Below are 22,679 nucleotides of genomic sequence, written 5' to 3' on the forward strand. Positions count from 1 at the left end.
CTTCCTATGGTGCCGGATGCCTGGGCCCCTTTTTCCCCATCCCGGACACCTGGGCCCCTTCCTATGGTGCCGGACACCTGGGCCCCTTTTTTCCCACCCCGGACGCCTGGGCCCCTTCCTATGGCGCCGGACACCTGGGCCCCTTTCTCCCGCCCCGGACGCCTGGGCCCCCCTCCCCACCCCGTCGCGCACCCAGGAAAGAGGCGGCCAAAACGGTCGAGGGTTTTATTAACCGCGAAGGTCGTTAGGTGAATGACGCGGGGGGGGGGGGGGGGGACGACACGGGGACGCCAGCCCGGAGCGGTGACGCCGGGACGAGTGTCACCGGCGGTGGGGACACCGGGACGAGCGTCACCGCGCGGGGACGCCGAGTGTTGCCGGCGGCGGGGACACCGGGACGAGCGTCACCGCGCGGTGGGGACGCCGAGTGTTGCCGGCGGCGGGGACGCCGGGACGAGTGTTGCCGGCGGTGGGGACACCGGGACGAGTGTTGCCGGCGGTGGGGACACCGGGACGAGCGTCACCGCGCGGTGGGGACGCGCCGGTCGCATGCGGGGCCGGCGCGGGGCGGTCGGCGGCTCCTCGGCGTCCCGTCACGCCAGCGCCAGCACTGCGGGGACACGGCCGGGGGGGACACGCGTGAGCGCCGGCTCGGGACCCCCCGTGTCCCCCCCGTGTCCCCCCCGTGTCCCCCCCCGTGTCCCCCCCGTGTCCCCCCCGTGTCCCCCCCCGTGTCCCCCCCGTGTCCCCCCCGTGTCCCCCCCGTGTCCCCCCCCGTGTCCCCCCCCCCGTGTCCCCGTACCGCTCAGGGCCTCCTGGGCGAAGTATTTGACGTCGACGTCTTGGTCCTGGGTGAGTTTCTCCAGCACCGGCTTCACCTCGGCCTGCAGCGTGCTGGGGGGACACGCGTGTGCGGGGTGAACACGCGTGTGCGGGGTGAACACGTGTGCGTGGGGAACACGTGTGTGCGGGGGGGGACACGCGTGTGCAGGGTGAACACGTGTGCGCGGGGTCAACATGCGTGCGCGGAGGGAACACGCGTGGGGGGGAACGCGTGCGCAGGGTGAACACGCGTGTGCGGGGGGAACACGTGTGCGCAGGGGAACCCACGTGCACGGGGGCAACGTGCATGCGCGGGGGGGACATGGGCATGGGGTGAGCATGCGTGTGCGGGGGACACGTGTATGGGGAGGAACACGTGTCGGGGGACACGCGTGTGCAAAGGACACGGGGCGGGGTGAACACGTGGGCGTGGGGGCACAGCGTGGGGTGAACACGGGTGTGGGGGGGACATGCGTGTGCAGCACACGCGTGTCGGGGCGGAGCACACGCGCGTCGGGGCGGAGCACACGCGTGTCGGGGCGGAGCACACACGTGTCGGGGCGGCAGCACACGCGTGTCGGGGCGGCGGCACACGCGTGTCGGGGCGGAGCACACGCGTGTCGGGGCGGCAGCACACGCGTGTCGGGGCGGCACACGTGTGTCGGGGCGGCGGCACACGCGTGTCAGGGCGGAGCACACGCGTGTCGGGGCGGCAGCACACGCGTGTCGGGGCGGCACACGCGTGTCGGGGCGGAGCACACGCGTGTCAGGGCGGAGCACACGCGTGTCGGGGCGGAGCACACGCGTGTCGGGGCGGCAGCACACGCGTGTCGGGGCGGCACACGTGTGTCGGGGCGGCAGCACACGCGTGTCAGGGCGGAGCACACGCGTGTCGGGGCGGCACACGCGTGTCAGGGCGGAGCACACGCGTGTCGGGGCGGCAGCACACGCGTGTCGGGGCGGCAGCACACGCGTGTCGGGGCGGCAGCACACGCGTGTCAGGGCGGAGCACACGCGTGTCGGGGCGGAGCACACGCGTGTCAGGGCGGAGCACACGCGTGTCGGGGCGGCGGCACACGCGTGTCGGGGCGGCGGCACACGCGTGTCGGGGCGGCGGCACACGCGTGTCGGGGCGGCACACGCGTGTCGGGGCGGCGGCACACGCGTGTCGGGGCGGAGCACACGCGTGTCGGGGCGGCAGCACACGCGTGTCGGGGCGGCACACGCGTGTCGGGGCGGCAGCACACGCGTGTCGGGGCGGCACACGCGTGTCGGGGCGGAGCACACGCGTGTCGGGGCGGCAGCACACGCGTGTCGGGGCGGCACACGCGTGTCGGGGCAGAGCACACGTGTGTCGGGGCGGAGCACACGCGTGTCGGGGCGGCACACGCGTGTCGGGGCGGCAGCACACGCGTGTCGGGGCGGAGCACACACGTGTCGGGGCGGAGCACACGCGTGTCGGGGCGGGCCGCGCACCTGCTGTCCAGGATGGGGCCGATCTTCTGCAGCGACTTGGCCACGTTGAAGCGCACGTTGGCCACGGCGTCGGCGGCCATGCGCAGCACCGTCGGCAGCATCTGCTTGGTGGTGATCTCCTGGCCGCACACCTCCGACAGCACCTGCGCGGGGCCCAGGCGTCCGGGGGGGCCCAGGTGGCCAGGAGGGACCCAGGTGTCCGGGGAGGGGCCCAGGTGTCCGGGAGGGACCCAGGTGTCCGGGAGGGGCCCAGGTGTCCGGGGGGGGCCCAGGTGTCCGGGAGGGACCCAGGTGTCCGGGAAGGGGCCCAGGCGTCCGGGAGGGGCCCAGGTGTCCAGGGGGGGCCCAGGTGTCCGGGGAGGGGCCCAGGTGTCCGGGAGGGACCCAGGTGTCCGGGGAGGGGCCCAGGTGTCCGGGAGGGACCCAGGTGTCCGGGGAGGGACCCAGGCGTCCGGGGGGGGCCCAGGTGTCCGGGAGGGGCCCAGGCGTCCGGGGGGGGCCCAGGTGTCCGGGGGGGGCCCAGGTGTCCGGGGGGGCCCAGGTGTCCGGGGGGGCCCAGGTGTCCGGGAGGGGCCCAGGTGTCCGGGCGAGGAAGGGCCCAGGTGTCCGGGGGAAGGGCCCCGGCGTCCGGGCGAGGAGGGGCCCAGGTGTCTGGGAGAGGAAGGGCCCAGGTGTCCGGGGGAAGGGGCCCAGGTGTCCGGGGTGAAGGGGCCCAGGCGCCCGGGCGAGGAGGGGCCCAGGTGTCCGGGGGAAGGGCCCAGGTGTCCGGGGAAGGGCCCCGGCGTCCGGGCGGGGAGGGGCCCAGGTGTCTGGGAGAGGAAGGGCCCAGGTGTCCGGGGGAAGGGGCCCAGGTGTCCGGGGGAAGGGGCCCAGGTGTCCGGGGGAAGGGCCCAGGTGTCCGGGGAAGGGCCCAGGTGTCCGGGGAAGGGGCCCCGGCGCCCGGCTCACGTTGATGCAGAAGAGGGTGGTCATGCGGTGCAGGTAGTTGGGGTCGGCCGCCATCGCCAGCACCTTGGGCACGATGGTGGCCTGCGCCCACTCGCGCCCAAACTTCTCCACCAGTTTGCGCAGGTTACTGGTCGCCGCCTCGCGGATGGCGTAAACTGGGAGCCCCCCCCCCCCCGGTCAGCACCGGAGCGCCAGGCATCCCAGTAACTCCCAGTAACTCCCAGTACCCGCCCCAGGAACTCCCAGTAACTCCCAGTCACCACCAGTAGCCACCCCGCACCCCCAGGGACCCCAGGAACTCCCAGTAACTCCCAGTCACCACCAGTAACCACCCCGCACCCCCAGAGATCCCAGGAACTCCCAGGAACTCCCAGTCACCACCAGTATCCACCCCGCACCCCCAGGGACCCCAGGAACTCCCAGTAACTCCCAGTCACCACCAGTACCCGCCCCGCACCCCCAGGGACCCCAGGAACTCCCAGTAACTCCCAGTCACCACCAGTATCCACCCCGCACCCCCAGGGACCCCAGGAACTCCCAGTAACTCCCAGTCACCACCAGTACCCGCCCCGCACCCCCAGGGACCCCAGGAACTCCCAGTAACTCCCAGTCACCACCAGTACCCACCCCGCACCCCCAGGGACCCCAGGAACTCCCAGTAACTCCCAGTCACCACCAGTACCCGCCCCACACCCCCAGGGACCCCAGGAACTCCCAGTAACTCCCAGTCACCACCAGTACCCGCCCCGCACCCCCAGGGACCCCAGGAACTCCCAGTAACTCCCAGTCACCACCAGTAACCACCCCGCACCCCCAGGGACCCCAGTAACCTCCTGGGACTGCCCAGCACCACCAGTAACCCCCAGTAAATCCCAGTGACTCCCAGTAACCACCCAGCATGCCCCAGGAAACCTCAGGGAGCCCCAGTAACCACCAGTACAACCAGTGACTCCCAGTAACCCCCTGGGGCCCCCTGGGACCCCCAGTGCCCTACGCAGTGCCCCCCAGCGCCCTCCCAGTATCCCCCAGTGCCCCCCAGCACCCCCAGTGCCCTCCCAGTATCCCCCAGTGCCCCCCAGCACCCCCAGTGCCCTCCCAGTATCCCCCAGTGACCCCCAAGGCCCCCCCTGGGCCCTCCCAGTATCCCCCAGTGCCCCCCAGCACCCCCAGTGCCCTCCCAGTATCCCCCAGTGCCCCCCAGTATCCCCCAGGAGCCCAGGCGGGGGCCCAGGCGTCCGGGCGCACCGTGGTCGACCAGCCAGGCCATGCAGAGCGAGTTCAGCTTCTCGTCGAAGAACTCCACGCCCTGCGCCAGTTTGCACCAGTTTGCACCAGTACCGACCAGTTTGCACCAGTACCGACCAGTTTGCACCAGTACCGACCAGTTCGGACCAGTATGGACCACTACAGACCAGCCCCTCCCAGTCCCGTCCCCCAGTACCTCCCAGTGCACCCAGCTGCCACCCTGCTGCCAGCTCCCAGTGCTCCCAGTGCCCCCTCCCAGTGCTCCCAGTACCTCCTCCCAGTGCTCCCAGCGCCCCCTCCCAGTGCTCCCAGTGGCCCCAGTGCCCCCAGTCTCACCAGCTGCCCGGCCAGCAGGGGCATGGACTCCATGATGGCCAGCCGCACGCGCCACTTGGCCCCCTCCCAGTGCTCCCAGTACTCCCAGTACCTCCTCCCAGTGCTCCCAGTGCTCCCAGCGCCCCCTCCCAGTGCTCCCAGTGCCCCCAGTCTCACCAGCTGCCCGGCCAGCAGGGGCATGTACTCGATGATGGCCAGCCGCACGCGCCACTTGGCCCCCTCCCAGTGCTCCCAGTGCTCCCAGTACCTCCTCCCAGTGCTCCCAGTGCTCCCAGCGCCCCCTCCCAGTGCTCCCAGCGCCCCCTCCCAGTGCTCCCAGTGCCCCCAGTGCCCCCAGTCTCACCAGCTGCCCGGCCAGCAGGGGCATGGACTCCATGATGGCCAGCCGCACGCGCCACTTGGCCCCCTCCCAGTGCTCCCAGTGCTCCCAGCGCCCCCTCCCAGTGCTCCCAGTGCTCCCAGCGCCCCCTCCCAGTGCTCCCAGTGCCCCCAGTCTCACCAGCTGCCCGGCCAGCAGGGGCATGGACTCCATGATGGCCAGCCGCACGCGCCACTTGGCCCCCTCCCAGTGCTCCCAGTGCTCCCAGCGCCCCCTCCCAGTGCTCCCAGTGCTCCCAGCGCCCCCTCCCAGTGCTCCCAGTGCCCCCAGTCTCACCAGCTGCCCGGCCAGCAGGGGCATGGACTCCATGATGGCCAGCCGCACGCGCCACTTGGCCCCCTCCCAGTGCTCCCAGTGCTCCCAGTGCCCCCTCCCAGTGCCCCCAGTGCCCCCAGTGCCCCCAGTCTCACCAGCTGCCCGGCCAGCAGGGGCATGTACTCGATGATGGCCAGCCGCACGCGCCACTTGGCCCCCTCCCAGTGCTCCCAGTACTCCCAGTGCTCCCAGCGCCCCCTCCCAGTGCCCCCAGCACCCCCTCCCAGTGCCCCCAGTGCTCCCAGTGTTCCCAGTGCCCCCTCCCAGTGCTCCCAGTGCCCCCAGTGCCCCCAGTCTCACCAGCTGCCCGGCCAGCAGGGGCATGTACTCCATGATGGCCAGCCGCACGCGCCACTTGGCCCCCTCCCAGTGCTCCCAGTGCTCCCAGTGCCCCCTCCCAGTGCCCCCAGTGCCCCCAGTGCCCCCAGTCTCACCAGCTGCCCGGCCAGCAGGGGCATGTACTCGATGATGGCCAGCCGCACGCGCCACTTGGCCCCCTCCCAGTGCTCCCAGTACTCCCAGTGCTCCCAGCGCCCCCTCCCAGTGCCCCCAGCACCCCCTCCCAGTGCCCCCAGTGCTCCCAGTGTTCCCAGTGCCCCCTCCCAGTGCTCCCAGTGCCCCCAGTGCCCCCAGTCTCACCAGCTGCCCGGCCAGCAGGGGCATGTACTCCATGATGGCCAGCCGCACGCGCCACTTGGCCCCCTCCCAGTGCTCCCAGTGCCCCCAGTGCCCCCAGTCTCACCAGCTGCCCGGCCAGCAGGGGCATGTACTCGATGATGGCCAGCCGCACGCGCCACTTGGCCCCCTCCCAGTGCTCCCAGTGCCCCCAGTGCCCCCAGTCTCACCAGCTGCCCGGCCAGCAGGGGCATGTACTCCATGATGGCCAGCCGCACGCGCCACTTGGCCCCCTCCCAGTGCTCCCAGTGCCCCCAGTGCCCCCAGTCTCACCAGCTGCCCGGCCAGCAGGGGCATGTACTCGATGATGGCCAGCCGCACGCGCCACTTGGCGTCCTCGGCCAGCTCCACGATGGCCGGCAGCAGCGACTGCGAGAGCTGCCGGATGCCGATCACCTCGTTGACGCAGTCCAGGTTGGAGATGATGTTGAGCCGAACCTCGGGGCACTGCCGGCGACACGCGTGTCAGGGCGCGCGCCCCCGCAGGTCACCGGCTGGAGCACACGCGCGCCTCCAGCACACGCGCGCGATGCGCGCGGACCCACCTCGGCCGTGAGCTGGGCCAGGAAGAGGGGCAGCAGGTGCCCCGCCGGGCCGCGGCGACGACCCGTGACACCCCGTGTTGAGCCACGTTCATGTGTGTCGGCCCATGGTGACCCATATTGACCCATGGTGACGTGTGTTGACCCACGTTGACGTGTGTTGACCCATGTTGACCCATGTTGATGTGTGTTGACCCATGCTGATGTGTTGACCCATGTTGACCCATATTGACCCATGGTGACATGTGTTGGCCCATGGTGACGTGTGTTGACCCATGTTGACCCATATTGACCCATGGTGACGTGTGTTGACCCACATTGACATGTGTTGACCCATGTTGACCCATATTGACCCATGGTGACGTGTGTTAAACCATGTTGACCCATGTTGACCCATGTTGACGTGTGTTGACCCATGTTGACCTATATGGACCCATATTGACCCATGGTGACGTGTGTTGACCCACGTTGACGTGTGTTGACCCATGTTGACCCATGGTGACGTGTGTTGACCCATGTTGACGTGTGTTGACCCACATTGACCCATGGTGACGTGTGTTGACCCACGTTGACGTGTGTTGACCCGTGTTGACGTGTGTTGACCCACGCTGATGTGTGTTGACCCATGTTGACCCATATTGACCCATGGTGACATGTGTTGGCCCATGGTGACGTGTGTTGACCCATGTTGACCCATATTGACCCATGGTGACGTGTGTTGACCCACATTGACATGTGTTGACCCATGTTGACCCATATTGACCCATGGTGACGTGTGTTAAACCATGTTGACCCATGTTGACCCATGTTGACGTGTGTTGACCCACGTTGACGTGTGTTGATCCGTGTTGACCCATGTTGACGTGTGTTGACCCACGCTGATGTGTGTTGACCCATGTTGACCCATATTGACCCATGGTGACATGTGTTGGCCCATGGTGACGTGTGTTGACCCATGTTGACCCATATTGACCCATGGTGATGTGTGTTGACCCACGTTGATGTGTGTTGACCCATGTTGACCCATATTGACCCACGTTGACATGTGTTGACCCATGGTGACGTGTGTTGACCCACGTTGACATGCGTTGACCCATGATGCCACATGACATCGCTTGGGGACCCACCTCGTCCTTGAGCTGGGCCAGGAAGAGGGGCAGCAGGTGCCCCACAGGGCCGTGGTGACACGTGGGGACAACCCATGACGCCCTGTGTTGACCCATGTTGATGTGTGTTGACCCATGTTGACCCGTGTTGACGTGTGTTGACCCATGTTGATGCGTGTTGACCCATGAAGTCACGTGACGCCACGTGACGTCACTTGAGGACCCACCTCGTCCTTGAGCTGGGCCAGGAAGAGGGGCAGCAGGTGCCCTGCGGGGCCGCGGCGACGCGCGGGGACAACCCGTGACGCCCCGTGTTGACCCGTGGCGCCCCGTGCTGACCCGTGACAACCCGTGCTGACCCGTGACGCCGCGCGTTGACCCGTGACGCCGCGCGGGGACCCACCTCGTCCTTGAGCTGGGCCAGGAAGAGGGGCAGCAGGTGCTCCACGGTGTTGTCCTTGCCCAGGATCGGGGACAGGCCCATGATGACGGAGGCCAGCGCCGACTTCACGTGTTGGTTGGCGTCCGACACCAGCTCCTGCCCCCCGGGGACGCGCCCGTCACTGCCGACCCCGGGGTGGCCCCGAGGCGCCCCCGCGCCCTCACGGTGACACCTAGAGTGTCACCACGGTGTCCCCGAGGTGTCCCCGCACCCCATGGTATCACCAGAGCGTCCCTAGAGCATCACCATGGTGGCCCTGAGCTGTCCCTACAGCCCATGGTGTCACCCAGGTGTCCCCAAGGTGTCCCTGCACCCCATGGTGGCGCCTAGGTGTCCCTAGAGTGTCCCTATGGTGTCCTTGCACCCCATGCTGTCACCCACCTGTCCCTAGAGTGTCACCATAGCGTTCCCACGGTGTCCCCCCACCCCACAGTGTCACCACGGTGTCCCCAAGGTGTCTCTGTGCCCCACAGTGTCACCACGGTGTCCCTAGAGCGTCACTGCTGTGTCCCCAAGGTGTCCCTGCACCCCGTGCTGTCACCCAGGTGTCCCTAGAGCGTCACCGCTGTGTCCCCAAGGTGTCCCCGCACCCCGTGCTGTCACCCAGGTGTCCCTAGAGCGTCACCGCTGTGTCCCCAAGGTGTCCCTGTGCCCCACAGTGTCACCCGGGTGTCCCTAGAGCATCACCGCTGTGTCCCCAAGGTGTCCCTGCACCCCGTGCTGTCACCCGGGTGTCCCTAGAGCGTCACCATAGCGTCCCCAAGGTGTCCCTGCACCCCGTGCTGTCACCCGGGTGTCCCTAGAGCGTCACCGCTGTGTCCCCAAGGTGTCCCTGCGCCCCGTGCTGTCACCCGGGTGTCCCTAGAGCGTCACCGCTGCGTCCCCAAGGTGTCCCTGCGCCCCGTGCTGTCACCCGGGTGTCCCTAGAGCGTCACCGCTGTGTCCCCAAGGTGTCCCTGCGCCCCGTGCTGTCACCCGGGTGTCCCTAGAGCGTCACCGCTGCGTCCCCAAGGTGTCCCTGCACCCCGTGCTGTCACCCGGGTGTCCCTAGAGCGTCACCGCTGCGTCCCCAAGGTGTCCCTGCACCCCGTGCTGTCACCCGGGTGTCCCTAGAGCGTCACCGCTGTGTCCCCAAGGTGTCCCTGCGCCCCGTGCTGTCACCCGGGTGTCCCTAGAGCGTCACCGCTGTGTCCCCAAGGTGTCCCCGCACCCCGTGCTGTCACCCGGGTGTCCCTAGAGCGTCACCGCTGTGTCCCCAAGGTGTCCCCGCACCCCGTGCTGTCACCCAGGTGTCCCTAGAGCGTCACCACTGTGTCCCCAAGGTGTCCCCGCACCCCGTGCTGTCACCCGGGTGTCCCTAGAGCGTCACCGCTGTGTCCCCAAGGTGTCCCCGCACCCCGTGCTGTCACCCAGGTGTCCCTAGAGCGTCACCGCTGTGTCCCCAAAGTGTCCCTGTGCCCCACAGTGTCACCCGGGTGTCCCTAGAGCGTCACCGCTGTGTCCCCAAGGTGTCCCTGCACCCTGTGCTGTCACCCGGGTGTCCCTAGAGCGTCACCGCTGTGTCCCCAAAGTGTCCCTGTGCCCCACAGTGTCACCCGGGTGTCCCTAGAGCGTCACCGCTGTGTCCCCAAGGTGTCCCTGTGCCCCACAGTGTCACCCGGGTGTCTCTAGAGCGTCACCATGGTGCCCTCACCCCGGCGGGGGGCCACCACCGCGGTGTCGCCAAGACGTCCCCTGCACCTCAGGGTGTCCCCGGCCCGGCCCCACCGCCATGCGGGGCAGGCTCCGGCCCCCGACGACGCCCCGGGGTGTCCCCAGGGTGTCCCCGGGGTGCCCCCCACCCCGGCCCGTCCCCGGCCCTACCTTGATGCAGGGCAGGATCTGGCCCATGATGACGCCCTCGCGGCAGTCGGGCGACAGGTTCTCGCAGAACTCTGGGGGACACGAGGGGACAGCGGTGACACGGGGGACACGGGGGGACAGGGGGGGACACGGGGGGACAGTGGGGACACGGGGGACATGGGGGGACATGGGGGACATGGAGGGACATGGGGGGACAGGGGGGGACACGGGGGGGACAGTGGGGACACGGGGGACACGGGGGGACAGCGGTGACATGGGGGACACGGGGGGACACGGGGGGACACGGGGGGACAGCGGTGACACGAGGGGAGACACGGGGGGACACGGGGACACGAGGGGACAGCGGTGACACGGGAGACACGGGGGGACAGGGGGGGACACGGGGGGACAGCGGTGACACGGGGGACACGGGGGGACACGGGGGGACACGGGGGGACACGGGGGGACACGGGGGGACATGGGGACACGAGGGGACAGCACCAAGGGGGCCCAGGCGTCCGGGCGGCGGGAAGGGGGACGCCGGGGGGGGCCCAGGCGTCCGGGCGGCGGGAAGGGGGACGCCGGGGGGGGCCCAGGCGTCCGGGCGGCGGGAAGGGGGACGCCGGGGGGGGGCCCAGGCGACCGGGCGGCGGGAAGGGGGACGCCGGGGGGGGGCCCAGGCGTCCGGGCGGCGGGAAGGGGGACGCCGGGGGGGGGCCCAGGCGTCCGGGCGGCCCCGGGATGTGGGAAGGGGGACGCCGGGGGGGGGGCCCAGGCGTCCGGGCGGCGGGAAGGGGGACGCCGGGGGGGGCCCAGGCGTCCGGGCGGCCCCGGGGTGTTGGAAGGGAGACGCCGGGGGGGGGCCCAGGCGTCCGGGCGGCCCCGGGGTGTGGGAAGGGGGACGCCGGGGGGGGCCCAGGCGTCCGGGCGGCCCCGGGGTGTTGGAAGGGGGACGCCGGGTGGGGCCCAGGCGTCCGGGCGGCCCCGGGGTGTGGGAAGGGGGACGCCGGGGGGGGCCCAGGCGTCCGGGCGGCCCCGGGGTGTGGGAAGGGGGACGCCGGGGGGGGCCCAGGCGTCCGGGCGGCCCCGGGGTGTGGGAAGGGGGACGCCGGGGGGGGGCCCAGGCGTCCGGGCGGCCCCGGGGTGTGGGAAGGGGGACGCCGGGGGGGGGCCCAGGCGTCCGGGCGGCCCCGGGGTGTGGGAAGGGGGACGCCGGGGGGGGCCCAGGTGTCCGGGCGGCCCCGGGGTGTGGGAAGGGGGACGCCGGGGGGGGGCCCAGGCGTCCGGGCGGCCCCGGGGTGTTGGAAGGGGGACGCCGGGGGGGGCCCAGGCGTCCGGGCGGCGGGAAGGGGGACGCCGGGGGGGGCCCAGGCGTCCGGGCGGGGGGAAGGGGGACGCTGGGGTGGGGCCCAGGCGTCCGGGCGGCCCCGGGGTGTTGGAAGGGGGACGCCGGGGGGGGCCCAGGCGTCCGGGCGGCGGGAAGGGGGACGCCGGGGGGGGGCCCAGGCGACCGGGCGGCGGGAAGGGAGACGCCGGGGGGGGCCCAGGCGTCCGGGCGGCCCCGGGGTGTGGGAAGGGGGACGCCGGGGGGGGGGCCCAGGCATCCGGGCGGCCCCGGGGTGTGGGAAGGGGGACGCCGGGGGGGGCCCAGGCGTCCGGGCGGCCCCGGGGTGTGGGAAGGGGGACGCCGGGGGGGGGCCCAGGCGTCCGGGCGGCGGGAAGGGAGACGCCGGGGGGGGGGCCCAGGCGTCCGGGCGGCGGGAAGGGGGACACCGGGGGGGGGCCCAGGCGTCCGGGCGGCCCCGGGGTGTGGGAAGGGGGACGCCGGGGGGGGCCCAGGCGTCCGGGCGGCCCCGGGGTGTGGGAAGGGGGACGCCGGGGGGGGCCCAGGCGTCCGGGCGGCGGGAAGGGGGACGCCGGGGGGGGCCCAGGCGTCCGGGCGGCCCCGGGGTGTGGGAAGGGGGACGCCGGGGGGGGCCCAGGCGTCCGGGCGGCCCCGGGGTGTGGGAAGGGGGACGCCGGGGGGGGCCCAGGCGTCCGGGCGGCGGGAAGGGGGACGCCGGGGGGGCCCAGGCGTCCGGGCGGCCCCGGGGTGTGGGAAGGGGGACGCCGGGGGGGGGGCCCAGGCGTCCGGGCGGCGGGAAGGGGGACGCCGGGGGGGGGCCCAGGCGTCCGGGCGGCCCCGGGGTGTTGGAAGGGGGACGCCGGGGGGGGCCCAGGCGTCCGGGCGGCCCCGGGGTGTGGGAAGGGGGACGCCGGGGGGGGGCCCAGGCGTCCGGGCGGCCCCGGGGTGTGGGAAGGGGGACGCCGGGGGGGGCCCAGGCGTCCGGGCGGCGGGAAGGGGGACGCCGGGGGGGGCCCAGGCGACCGGGCGGCGGGAAGGGAGACGCCGGGGGGGGGGCCCAGGCGTCCGGGCGGCGGGAAGGGGGACGCCGGGGGGGGCCCAGGCGACCGGGCGGCAGGAAGGGAGACGCCGGGGGGGGGGCCCAGGCGTCCGGGCGGCGGGAAGGGGACGCCGGGGGGGGGGGCCCAGGCGTCCGGGTGGCCCCGGGGTGTGGGAAGGGGGACGCCGGGGGGGGGCCCAGGCGTCCGGGCGGCCCCGGGGTGTGGGAAGGGAGACGCCGGGGGGGGGGCCCAGGCGTCCGGGCGGCGGGAAGGGGGACGCCGGGGGGGGCCCAGGCGACCGGGCGGCAGGAAGGGAGACGCCGGGGGGGGGGCCCAGGCGTCCGGGCGGCGGGAAGGGGGACGCCGGGGGGGGGCCCAGGCGTCCGGGCGGCGGGAAGGGGGACGCCGGGGGGGGGCCCAGGCGTCCGGGCGGCGGGAAGGGGGACGCCGGGGGGGGGCCCAGGCGTCCGGGCGGCGGGAAGGGGGACGCCGGGGGGGGGGCCCAGGCGTCCGGGCGGCGGGAAGGGGACGCCGGGGGGGGGGGCCCAGGCGTCCGGGTGGCCCCGGGGTGTGGGAAGGGGGACGCCGGGGGGGGGCCCAGGCGTCCGGGCGGCCCCGGGGTGTGGGAAGGGGGACGCCGGGGGGGGCCCAGGCGTCCGGGCGGCGGGAAGGGGGACGCCAGGGTGGGGCCCAGGCGTCCGGGCGGCCCCGGGGTGTGGGAAGGGGGATGCCGGGGGGGGCCCAGGCGTCCGGGCGGCCCCGGGGTGTGGGAAGGGGGACGCCGGGGGGGGCCCAGGCGTCCGGGCGGCCCCGGGGGGGGGCGGCGCGCTGACCTTTGACCTTGTGGGAGGCGGCGGCGCGCACCTCGGCCTCGCAGTCCTTCATGAGGTTCTGGAAGGCCGGGACCAGGTCCGTCTTGGTGATCTCGGGGCCCACGGCCCGCTGCAGCTGGGGGGGGACGGGGGGGGGCGCGGGGGGTCACTCGGGGGGCGTCACGCGCCGGGGGGGGTCGCGCGGGGTCACCCACGGGGCGCGCGGGGGTCACGGGGGGTCACTCGGGGGGGCGTCACGCGCCGGGGGGGGTCGCAGGGTCCTACGGGGGTTGTAGGGTCGCGCGGGGGTCACGGGGGGGTCACTCCGGGGTCACGTGGGGGGGTCAGGGGTCACGTCAGTCGCCCCCAGGGTGCCTGGGGTCGCAGCGGGGTCATGCGGGGGGGGGCGGGGTCACAGCAGGGTCAGGGGTCGCAGTGGGGGGGTCAGGGGTCACAGCGGGGGGGTCAGGGGTCACAGTGGGGTCACGGGGGGGTCAGGGGTCGCAGCGGGATCAGGGGTCACAGCGGGGTCAGGGGTCACAGCGGGGTCACAACGGGGGGGTCAGGGGTCACAGTGGGGGGGTCAGGGGTCACAGCAGGGTCACAGTGGGGTCAGGGGTCACAGCGGTGTCACGCGGGGGGGTCAGGGGTCACGTGGGGGGGGTCAGGGGTCACAGCGGGGTCATGTGGGGGGGGTCAGGGGTCGCAGCGGGGGGGTCAGGGGTCACAGCGGGGTCACAGTGGGGTCAGGGGTCACAGCGGGGTCACGGCGGGGGGTCAGGGGTCCCGTGGGGGGGTCAGGGGTCGCAGCGGGGGGGTCAGGGGTCGCAGCGGGGTCACGGCGGGAGGTCAGGGGTCACGGCGGGGTCACAGCGGGGGGGGTCAGGGGTTGCAGTGGGGTCAGGGGTCACAGCAGGGGGGGTCAGGGGTCGCAGCGGGGTCACAGTGGGGTCAGGGGTCACAGCGGGGTCACGGCGGGGGGTCAGGGGTCACGGCGGGGGGGGTCAGGGGTCAGGGGTCAGGCGGGGACGGGCCCGGCCCCGGTTGGGGAAGGGGGTGGGAACACGGACGACGGGCGCGGCGCCCCCCGTCCCCCCCCCCCCGGGGCGGCACCGACCTCGGTGAACTTGTCGGCCACCATGTAGCGCACGCGCCACGACTTGTCCTCGGCCGCCTGCCGCAGCGTGGGCATCACCAGCGCCTCCAGGTCCTCCTGCGGCAGCAGCTGCGCGATGTTCACGCACGCCTCCACCGCCAGCAGCCGCACCGAGTCCTGCGGGGCCGGGCGTCAGCCGGGGCCCCCCCCGAGGGGCCCAGGAGTCCGGGAACCTGCCCCCGAGGGGCCCCGGTGTCCGGGAACGTCCCCCCGAGGGGCCCAGGCGGCCGGGAACGCCGCCCCGAGGGGCCCCGGTGTCCGGGAACGCCACCCCGAGGGGCCCCGGTGTCCGGGAACCTGCCCCCGAGGGGCCCAGGCGGCCGGGAACCTGCCCCCGAGGGGCCCCGGCGGCCGGGAACACCACCCCGAGGGGCCCAGGAGTCCGGGAACCTGCCCCCGAGGGGCCCCGGTGTCCGGGAACCTGCCCCCCGAGGGGCCCAGGAGCACCCCGAGGGGCCCAGGCGTCCGGGAACCTGCCCCCAAGGGGCCCAGGCATCCGGGAACCTGCCCCCGAGGGGCCCCGGTGTCCGGGAACCTGCCCCCCGAGGGGCCCAGGAGCACCCCGAGGGGCCCAGGCGTCCGGGAACCTGCCCCCGAGGGGCCCAGGAGCGCCCCGAGGGGCCCAGGCGTCCGGGAACGCCGCCCCGAGGGGCCCAGGAGCGCCCCGAGGGACCCCGGCGTCCGGGAACGCCGCCCCCCCGCGCTCGGGGCCCCGGCGTCCGGGCGCACCTGCTCGTCGGAGGCCAGGTTGGAGAACATGGGGATGATCTCGCTCTTGACGTGCTCCAGCTCCAGCACCTTGGCGAACTCGCCCAGCTTGGAGGCGGCCGCCCGGCGCACCATGGGCGTGTCGTCCGAGCACAGGTTGCGGAAGTACCTGCGGGGGGCGGGGGGGGGACGGACGGACACACGGACACGCGCTGGGGGGGGGGGACGCCAGCTTGGGGCCACCAGGATGGGCTCAAGGACGTCCAGGGACGCTTGGGGACACTCGGTGACGCTCTGGGGTACAGCTAGACCTCAGCGGGGCTGGAGCCGCAGGAGATGAGCAGCTCGGGGCCACCTTGGTGTCATCAGGAGGGACCGTGGGGCCACCACGGCCAACTTGGGGCCACCAGGACCCATCTGGGGCCACCAGGACGGGCTCGGGGACACTCGGGGACACTCTGGGGTACAGCTAGACCTCAGCGGGGCTGGAGCTGCAGGAGATGAGCAGCTCGGGGCCACCTTGGTGTCACCGGGAAGGACCGTGGGGCCACCACGGCCAACTTGGGGCCACCAGGACCCATCTGGGGCCACCAGGACGGGCTCAAGGACATTTAGGGACACTCGGGGACACTCTGGGGTACAGCTAGACCTCAGCGGGGCTGGAGCCGCAGGAGATGAGCAGCTCGGGGCCACCTTGGTGTCACCGGGAAGGACCGTGGGGCCACCACGGCCAACTTGGGGCCACCAGGACCCATCTGGGGCCACCAGGACGGGCTCAAGGACATTTAGGGACACTCGGGGACACTCTAGGGTACAGCTAGACCTCAGCGGGGCTGGAGCCGCAGGAGATGAGCAGCTCGGGGCCACCTTGGCGTCACCGGGAAGGACCGTGGGGTCACCACGGCCAACTTGGGGCCACCAGGACCCATCTGGGGCCACCAGGACGGGCTCGGGGACACTCGGGGACACTCTGGGGTACAGCTAGACCTCAGCGGGGCTGGAGCTGCAGGAGATGAGCAGCTCGGGGCCACCTTGGTGTCATCAGGAGGGACCGTGGGGCCACCACGGCCAACTTGGGGCCACCAGGACCCATCTGGGGCCACCAGGACGGGCTCGGGGACACTCGGGGACACTCTGGGGTACAGCTAGACCTCAGCGGGGCTGGAGCCGCAGGAGATGAGCAGCTCGGGGCCACCTTGGTGTCACCGGGAAGGACCGTGGGGCCACCACGGCCAACTTGGGGCCACCAGGACCCATCTGGGGCCACCAGGACGGGCTCAAGGACATTTAGGGACACTCGGGGACACTCTGGGGTACAGCTAGACCTCAGCGGGGCTGGAGCCGCAGGAGATGAGCAGCTCGGGGCCACCTTGGTGTCACCGGGAAGGACCGTGGGGCCACCACGGCCAACTTGGGGCCACCAGGACCCATCTGGGGCCACCAGGACGGGCTCAAGGACATTTAGGGACACTCGGGGACACTCTAGGGTACAGCTAGACCTCAGCGGGGCTGGAGCCGCAGGAGATGAGCAGCTCGGGGCCACCTTGGCGTCACCGGGAAGGACCGTGGGGTCACCACGGCCAACTTGGGGCCACCAGGACCCAACTGGGGCCACCAGGACGGGCTCGGGGACACTCGGGGACACTCTGGGGTACAGCTAGACCTCAGCGGGGCTGGAGCTGCAGGAGATGAGCAGCTCGGGGCCACCTTGGTGTCATCAGGAGGGACCGTGGGGCCACCACGGCCAACTTGGGGCCACCAGGACCCATCTGGGGCCACCAGGACGGGCTCGGGGACACTCGGGGACACTCTGGGGTACAGCTAGACCTCAGCGGGGCTGGAGCCGCAGGAGATGAGCAGCTCGGGGCCACCTTGGTGTCACCGGGAAGGACCGTGGGGCCACCACGGCCAACTTGGGGCCACCAGGACCCATCTGGGGCCACCAGGACGGGCTCAAGGACATTTAGGGACACTCGGGGACACTCTGGGGTACAGCTAGACCTCAGCGGGGCTGGAGCCGCAGGAGATGAGCAGCTCGGGGCCACCTTGGTGTCACCGGGAAGGACCGTGGGGCCACCACGGCCAACTTGGGGCCACCAGGACCCATCTGGGGCCACCAGGACGGGCTCAAGGACATTTAGGGACACTCGGGGACACTCTAGGGTACAGCTAGACCTCAGCGGGGCTGGAGCCGCAGGAGATGAGCAGCTCGGGGCCACCTTGGCGTCACCGGGAAGGACCGTGGGGTCACCACGGCCAACTTGGGGCCACCAGGACCCATCTGGGGCCACCAGGACGGGCTCGGGGACACTCGGGGACACTCTGGGGTACAGCTAGACCTCAGCGGGGCTGGAGCTGCAGGAGATGAGCAGCTCGGGGCCACCTTGGTGTCATCAGGAGGGACCGTGGGGCCACCACGGCCAACTTGGGGCCACCAGGACCCATCTGGGGCCACCAGGACGGGCTCGGGGACACTCGGGGACACTCTGGGGTACAGCTAGACCTCAGCGGGGCTGGAGCCGCAGGAGATGAGCAGCTCGGGGCCACCTTGGTGTCACCGGGAAGGACCGTGGGGCCACCACGGCCAACTTGGGGCCACCAGGACCCATCTGGGGCCACCAGGACGGGCTCAAGGACATTTAGGGACACTCGGGGACACTCTGGGGTACAGCTAGACCTCAGCGGGGCTGGAGCCGCAGGAGATGAGCAGCTCGGGGCCACCTTGGTGTCACCGGGAAGGACCGTGGGGCCACCACGGCCAACTTGGGGCCACCAGGACCCATCTGGGGCCACCAGGATGGGCTCAAGGACATTTAGGGACACTCGGGGACACTCTAGGGTACAGCTAGACCTCAGCGGGGCTGGAGCCGCAGGAGATGAGCAGCTCGGGGCCACCTTGGCGTCACCGGGAAGGACCGTGGGGTCACCACGGCCAACTTGGGGCCACCAGGACCCAACTGGGGCCACCAGGACTGGCTCGGGGACACTCGGGGACACTCTGGGGTACAGCTAGACCTCAGCGGGGCTGGAGCCGCAGGAGATGAGCAGCTCGGGGCCACCTTGGTGTCACCAGGAGGGACCGTGGGGCGACCACGGCCAACTTGGGGCCACCAGGACGGGCTTGGGGACACTTGGGGACACTCTAGGGTACAGCTAGACCTCAGCGGGGCTGGAGCCGCAGGAGATGAGCAGCTCGGGGCCACCTTGGCGTCACCGGGAAGGACTGTGGTGCCACCACGGCCAACTTGGGGCCACCAGGACCCAACTGGGGCCACCAGGACGGGCTCGGGGACACTCGGGGACACTCTGGGGTACAGCTAGACCTCAGCGGGGCTGGAGCCGCAGGAGATGAGCAGCTCGGGGCCACCTTGGCGTCACCGGGAAGGACTGTGGTGCCACCACGGCCAACTTGGGGCCACCAGGACCCAACTGGGGCCACCAGGACGGGCTCGGGGACACTCGGGGACACTCTGGGGTACAGCTAGACCTCAGCGGGGCTGGAGCCGCAGGAGATGAGCAGCTCGGGGCCACCTTGGTGTCATCAGGAGGGACCGTGGGGCCACCACGGCCAACTTGGGGCCACCAGGACCCATCTGGGGCCACCAGGACGGGCTTGGGGACACTCGGGGACACTCTGGGGTACAGCTAGCCCTTGATGGAGCCAGAACCACAGAGGACGAGGGGCTGGGGGCCACCTTGGCGTCACCGGGGAAGGACCGTGGTGCCACCACGGCCAACTTGGGGCCACCAGGACCCAACTGGGGCCACCCCAGCCGGCTCGGGGCCAGCGGGGGCTGTATGGGGAGGGGACACTCACTGGCGCAGCTCGGCCTTGACGGGGCTGGAGACGCGGGGGTAGCAGACGCTGAAGAGGCCGCAGGCGGAGGTGCGCGAGGTGAACCAGTCGCCGCCGGCCAGGCGCTTCACCAGCGGCACGAAGTGGCCCTCGAGGTCGGCGGGCGAGTGCTCGTGCGAGACGGCCCGCAGCGACTCCACCGCCTTGTCCCGCACCACCGTCTCCTCCACCGTCGCCAGGCTCTCCAGCGGCGGCTGCCGGCGCCGAAGACGACGTCACCCGCCAAGCCCCGCGACGTCACCCGCCGCCCCCACGTCGCCCCGCGGGGACCCACAGCGCTGCGAAGCCACCCCAAACCCGCCCCCCCGGGCTCTGCAGCGGGGGGGGGGGGGGGTTGCGACAGGCGGAAAGCGTCACCTGGAAACACCCGCGCGCGCAACGCCCTGGGGTGGCTCCACAGCCGGAGGGACCCGAAACGTCACTCTGCGACCCCGAACGCCTCCGAAGCCACCCCAAACCCTGCCCCGGCGCCGGGCTCCGCAGCGGTGGTTGTGACAGGCGGAAAACGTCAGCGGGAAAGCCCCAAAACACCCCAAAAAACACCCCCCCAGGGTGCCCCGATACCCCGACGCCTCCCTGGAGGGACCCGAAACGCCCCTAAGTGACCCCAAACCCACCCTGGGCGCCCAACCGCCCCCGTGGGGCGCCCTGACACCCCCCTCCCCCACCCTCGGGACACCCCCACCCCGCGGGAGGGGCCCAGGCGTCCGGGTCAGGAGGGGCCCAGGCGTCCTGCGCACCAGGAGGCAGTGGACGAACTCGGGGCCGCCCACGAGGGCGGTGAAGGTGCCCAGCTGCTCCGCCAGCGCCAGCAGCACCTCGTCCTCATCGTAGATGGTGTCTGCGGGCGGCGCGCGGTCCCCGTCAGGCGGCCCGCCGCCTGTGACGTGCCCCCCAACACCCGCCCAGCGCCTCCCTACACCCGCCCAGCGCCCGCCCAATCACCCCCTACACCCAGTATTCGCCCCCCTACACCCGCCTAACCCCGGCCAACAGCCCCCAACACCCGCCCAACACCTACCAGTTACCCCCTACAACCACCTAGCAACCCCTGCACCCGTCTAACACCTGCCAACAGCCCCCAACACCCGCCCAACACCTACCAGTTACCCCCTACAACCACCTAGCAACCCCTACACCCGCCTAACCCCGGCCAACAGCCCCCCAACACCCGCCCAACACCTACCAGTTACCCCCTACAACCACCTAGCAACCCCTACACCCGCCGAACCCCGGCCAACAGCCCCCAACACCCGCCCAACACCTACCAGTTACCCCCTACAACCACCTAGCAACTCCTACACCCGTCTAACACCTGCCAATCGCCCCCAACACCCGCCCAACACCCCCTGCACCCACCCAACACCCACCAATTGCCCCCTACCCCCACCCAACATCTACCAATTGCCCCTACAACCGCCTACCAACCCCAACAGCCGCCCGACACCCACCCAACACCCCCCCGACACCCCCGGTCACCGGTGAGGAAGGGCAGGAGCTCGCTGCGGGTCCGCTCCACGCCCAGGGCCAGGGCGATGGTCGACAGCTTCTTGATGCTGTTGAGACGCAGCTGGGGGGGGGGGGGGGCAAAAAGGGGGTGAGAAACGGGCCTGGGGGGGTGAAACGCAACCCCCCCGGGGGGGAACACACCCCTCCGGGGGGGAATCACACCCCTCCGGGGGGGGGGTCACAACCACCATTTGGGGGGAATCACACCCTTCTGGGGGGGATCACACCCCTCTGAGGGGGGGTCACACCCCCCTTTGGGGGGAATCACACCCCTCTGAGGGGGGTCACACACCCCCTCTGGGGGGAATCACACCCCTCTGAGGGGGGTCACACCCCCCCTTTGGGGGGAATCACACCCTTCCGGGGGGATCACACCCCTCTGAGGGGGGTCACACCCCCTTTGGGGGGGAATCACACCCCTCTGAGGGGGGTCACACCCCCCTTTGGGGGGAATCACACCCTTCTGGGGGAATCACACCCCTCTGAGGGGGGTCACACCCCCCCTTTGGGGGGAATCACACCCTTCTGGGGGAATCACACCCCTCTGAGGGGGGTCACAACCACCATTTGGGGGGAATCACACCCCTCTGAGGGTGTCCCACCCCCCTTTGAGGGGGAATCACACCCCTCTTTGGGGGGAATCACACCCTTCCGGGGGGATCACACCCCTCTGAGGGGGGTCACACCCCTCCCCGGCTGCCCTTGGCCCCGCCCACCGCGGGCTGCGATTGGCCGCCCCGGGGTCCCGCCCCCCACGTGGTCTCTCCCCCCCCCCCATCCCCGCCCTCGGGAAGAGAGGTGTCGAGGAGGGGGGGATTCGCCCAATGGCAGGCGGCCCGGCGGGAAGGCGCCGCCCGATTGGCTGCCCACGGGTGGCGCCCGCCCCCCCCACCACCCGGAAGCTACTGTCAGCGCCTCTCCGATTGGCTGCCCGCCTGAGGGGAGCGGCCAATCAGGCGGCGCCTCTCAGATCGGCTGCTCTGCCCCTCCCCTCACCCCTAGGGGGAACCCTAGGGAAAGAGGGGCGCTCCTTAGCCCCGCCCCCTCCACCCGCGCCGGGCCAATCAGGGAGCAGCGGGGGGGCAGGCCTCGCTAGGAATGAATGGGAGCCCTCAGCCAATCAGAGCCCGCCTCTCATCGCCGCCGCAGCGACGGGGGGGGGGGGGAAGAATTCCGTGCTAAAACGACCCCCCGCATTGGCCCCACCCTTCCCGCCACGGGGCGGCGGCGGCCAATCAGGGGCCCCGTCTCAGACCGCGGCGTTTCCACACGGCGCCCGAGGCCGTCGCCGTCCGGCCTTCCCCCCCCCCCCTCAGCCCGCCCGCCCGCGCCGCGGCCAATGGCGGGGGGCGGCTCAGGGCGGCAGCGCCGAGCGGCGGCTGAGAGCGCGGCGCCCATTGGCTGCGTCCCGCCGGTACCTGCACGTCCTCGTTGCGGAGCTCGTCGATGAGGACGGCGATGGGGTAGAGCGAGTCATCGCCGTCCGCCGCCGCCATCTTGCCTGCCGCTCCGACACTGAGGGGCGCACGGGGCCGCCCCCGCCGCTTTCGCAGGGGCGGCGCCGCGCTGATTGGCGGCCGCGCGGCTTCGGCCCGCCCCCCCAACCGCCGTTCCGGCTCTCATTGGCTCCGGCCGCGCCCCGGCGGCTTCTCATTGGAGGGAGGCGCGGCGCAGTGCGCGCTCATTGGCTGCCGCTCCCACCCCTCCCTGGAGGGGCTGGCCGCTCTTCCCGCCCACCCCGCCTCGCTATTGGTGGAGACGCCGCCGCTAGACCCCGCCTCCCTCTCGTCTCATTGGTCGGCCGCCCGCCCGTCTCCCCGCGACCCCACGCGATTGGCCGGCCGCCCGGCTGGCTTCCGGCTTTGATTGACAGCAGGGGGCGGGACGCGGCGTTGCTCGGCGACCGCAGGGCCTGTCACCATGGTGACAGCGGGGCCGCTGCTCCGGGGCCTTGCGGCCGAGGTTGGGGGGGGGGGGAACGGCGAAGTCAGATGACGTGTGATGATGTCACCACAGCGCCGGCCTGTGGCGCCGTATCGGCCCCTCCCTCAGCGTGCTGATGTCATGGTGATGTCACGCTACGCCCGATGATGTCACGCCCCGGGTGGGGGGTAGGGTGGGAAGC

General features: G+C 72.1%; 1 protein-coding gene across 1 annotated transcript; it reads right to left on the bottom strand.

Annotated features, from left to right (window-relative positions):
• Positions 1–210: 210 nt before the first annotated feature.
• Positions 211–22,258, bottom strand: PPP2R1A (protein phosphatase 2 scaffold subunit Aalpha). Its single transcript, XM_068924240.1, has 15 exons — positions 21,973–22,258; positions 20,525–20,615; positions 19,786–19,886; positions 19,007–19,239; positions 15,211–15,358; positions 14,443–14,598; positions 13,347–13,461; positions 10,150–10,220; positions 8,248–8,382; positions 6,470–6,643; positions 4,492–4,552; positions 3,247–3,401; positions 2,299–2,441; positions 803–894; positions 211–610 (listed from the first exon to the last, which is right to left on the bottom strand). The coding sequence occupies exons 1-15, from the start codon at positions 22,048–22,050 to the stop codon at positions 594–596; spliced, it is 1,770 nt and encodes a 589-aa protein (XP_068780341.1). The 5' UTR covers positions 22,051–22,258; the 3' UTR covers positions 211–593.
• Positions 22,259–22,679: the final 421 nt, after the last annotated feature.

Source organism: Struthio camelus, chromosome 39 (assembly GCF_040807025.1).
Source record: "Struthio camelus isolate bStrCam1 chromosome 39, bStrCam1.hap1, whole genome shotgun sequence".
Lineage (NCBI taxonomy): Eukaryota > Metazoa > Chordata > Aves > Struthioniformes > Struthionidae > Struthio > Struthio camelus.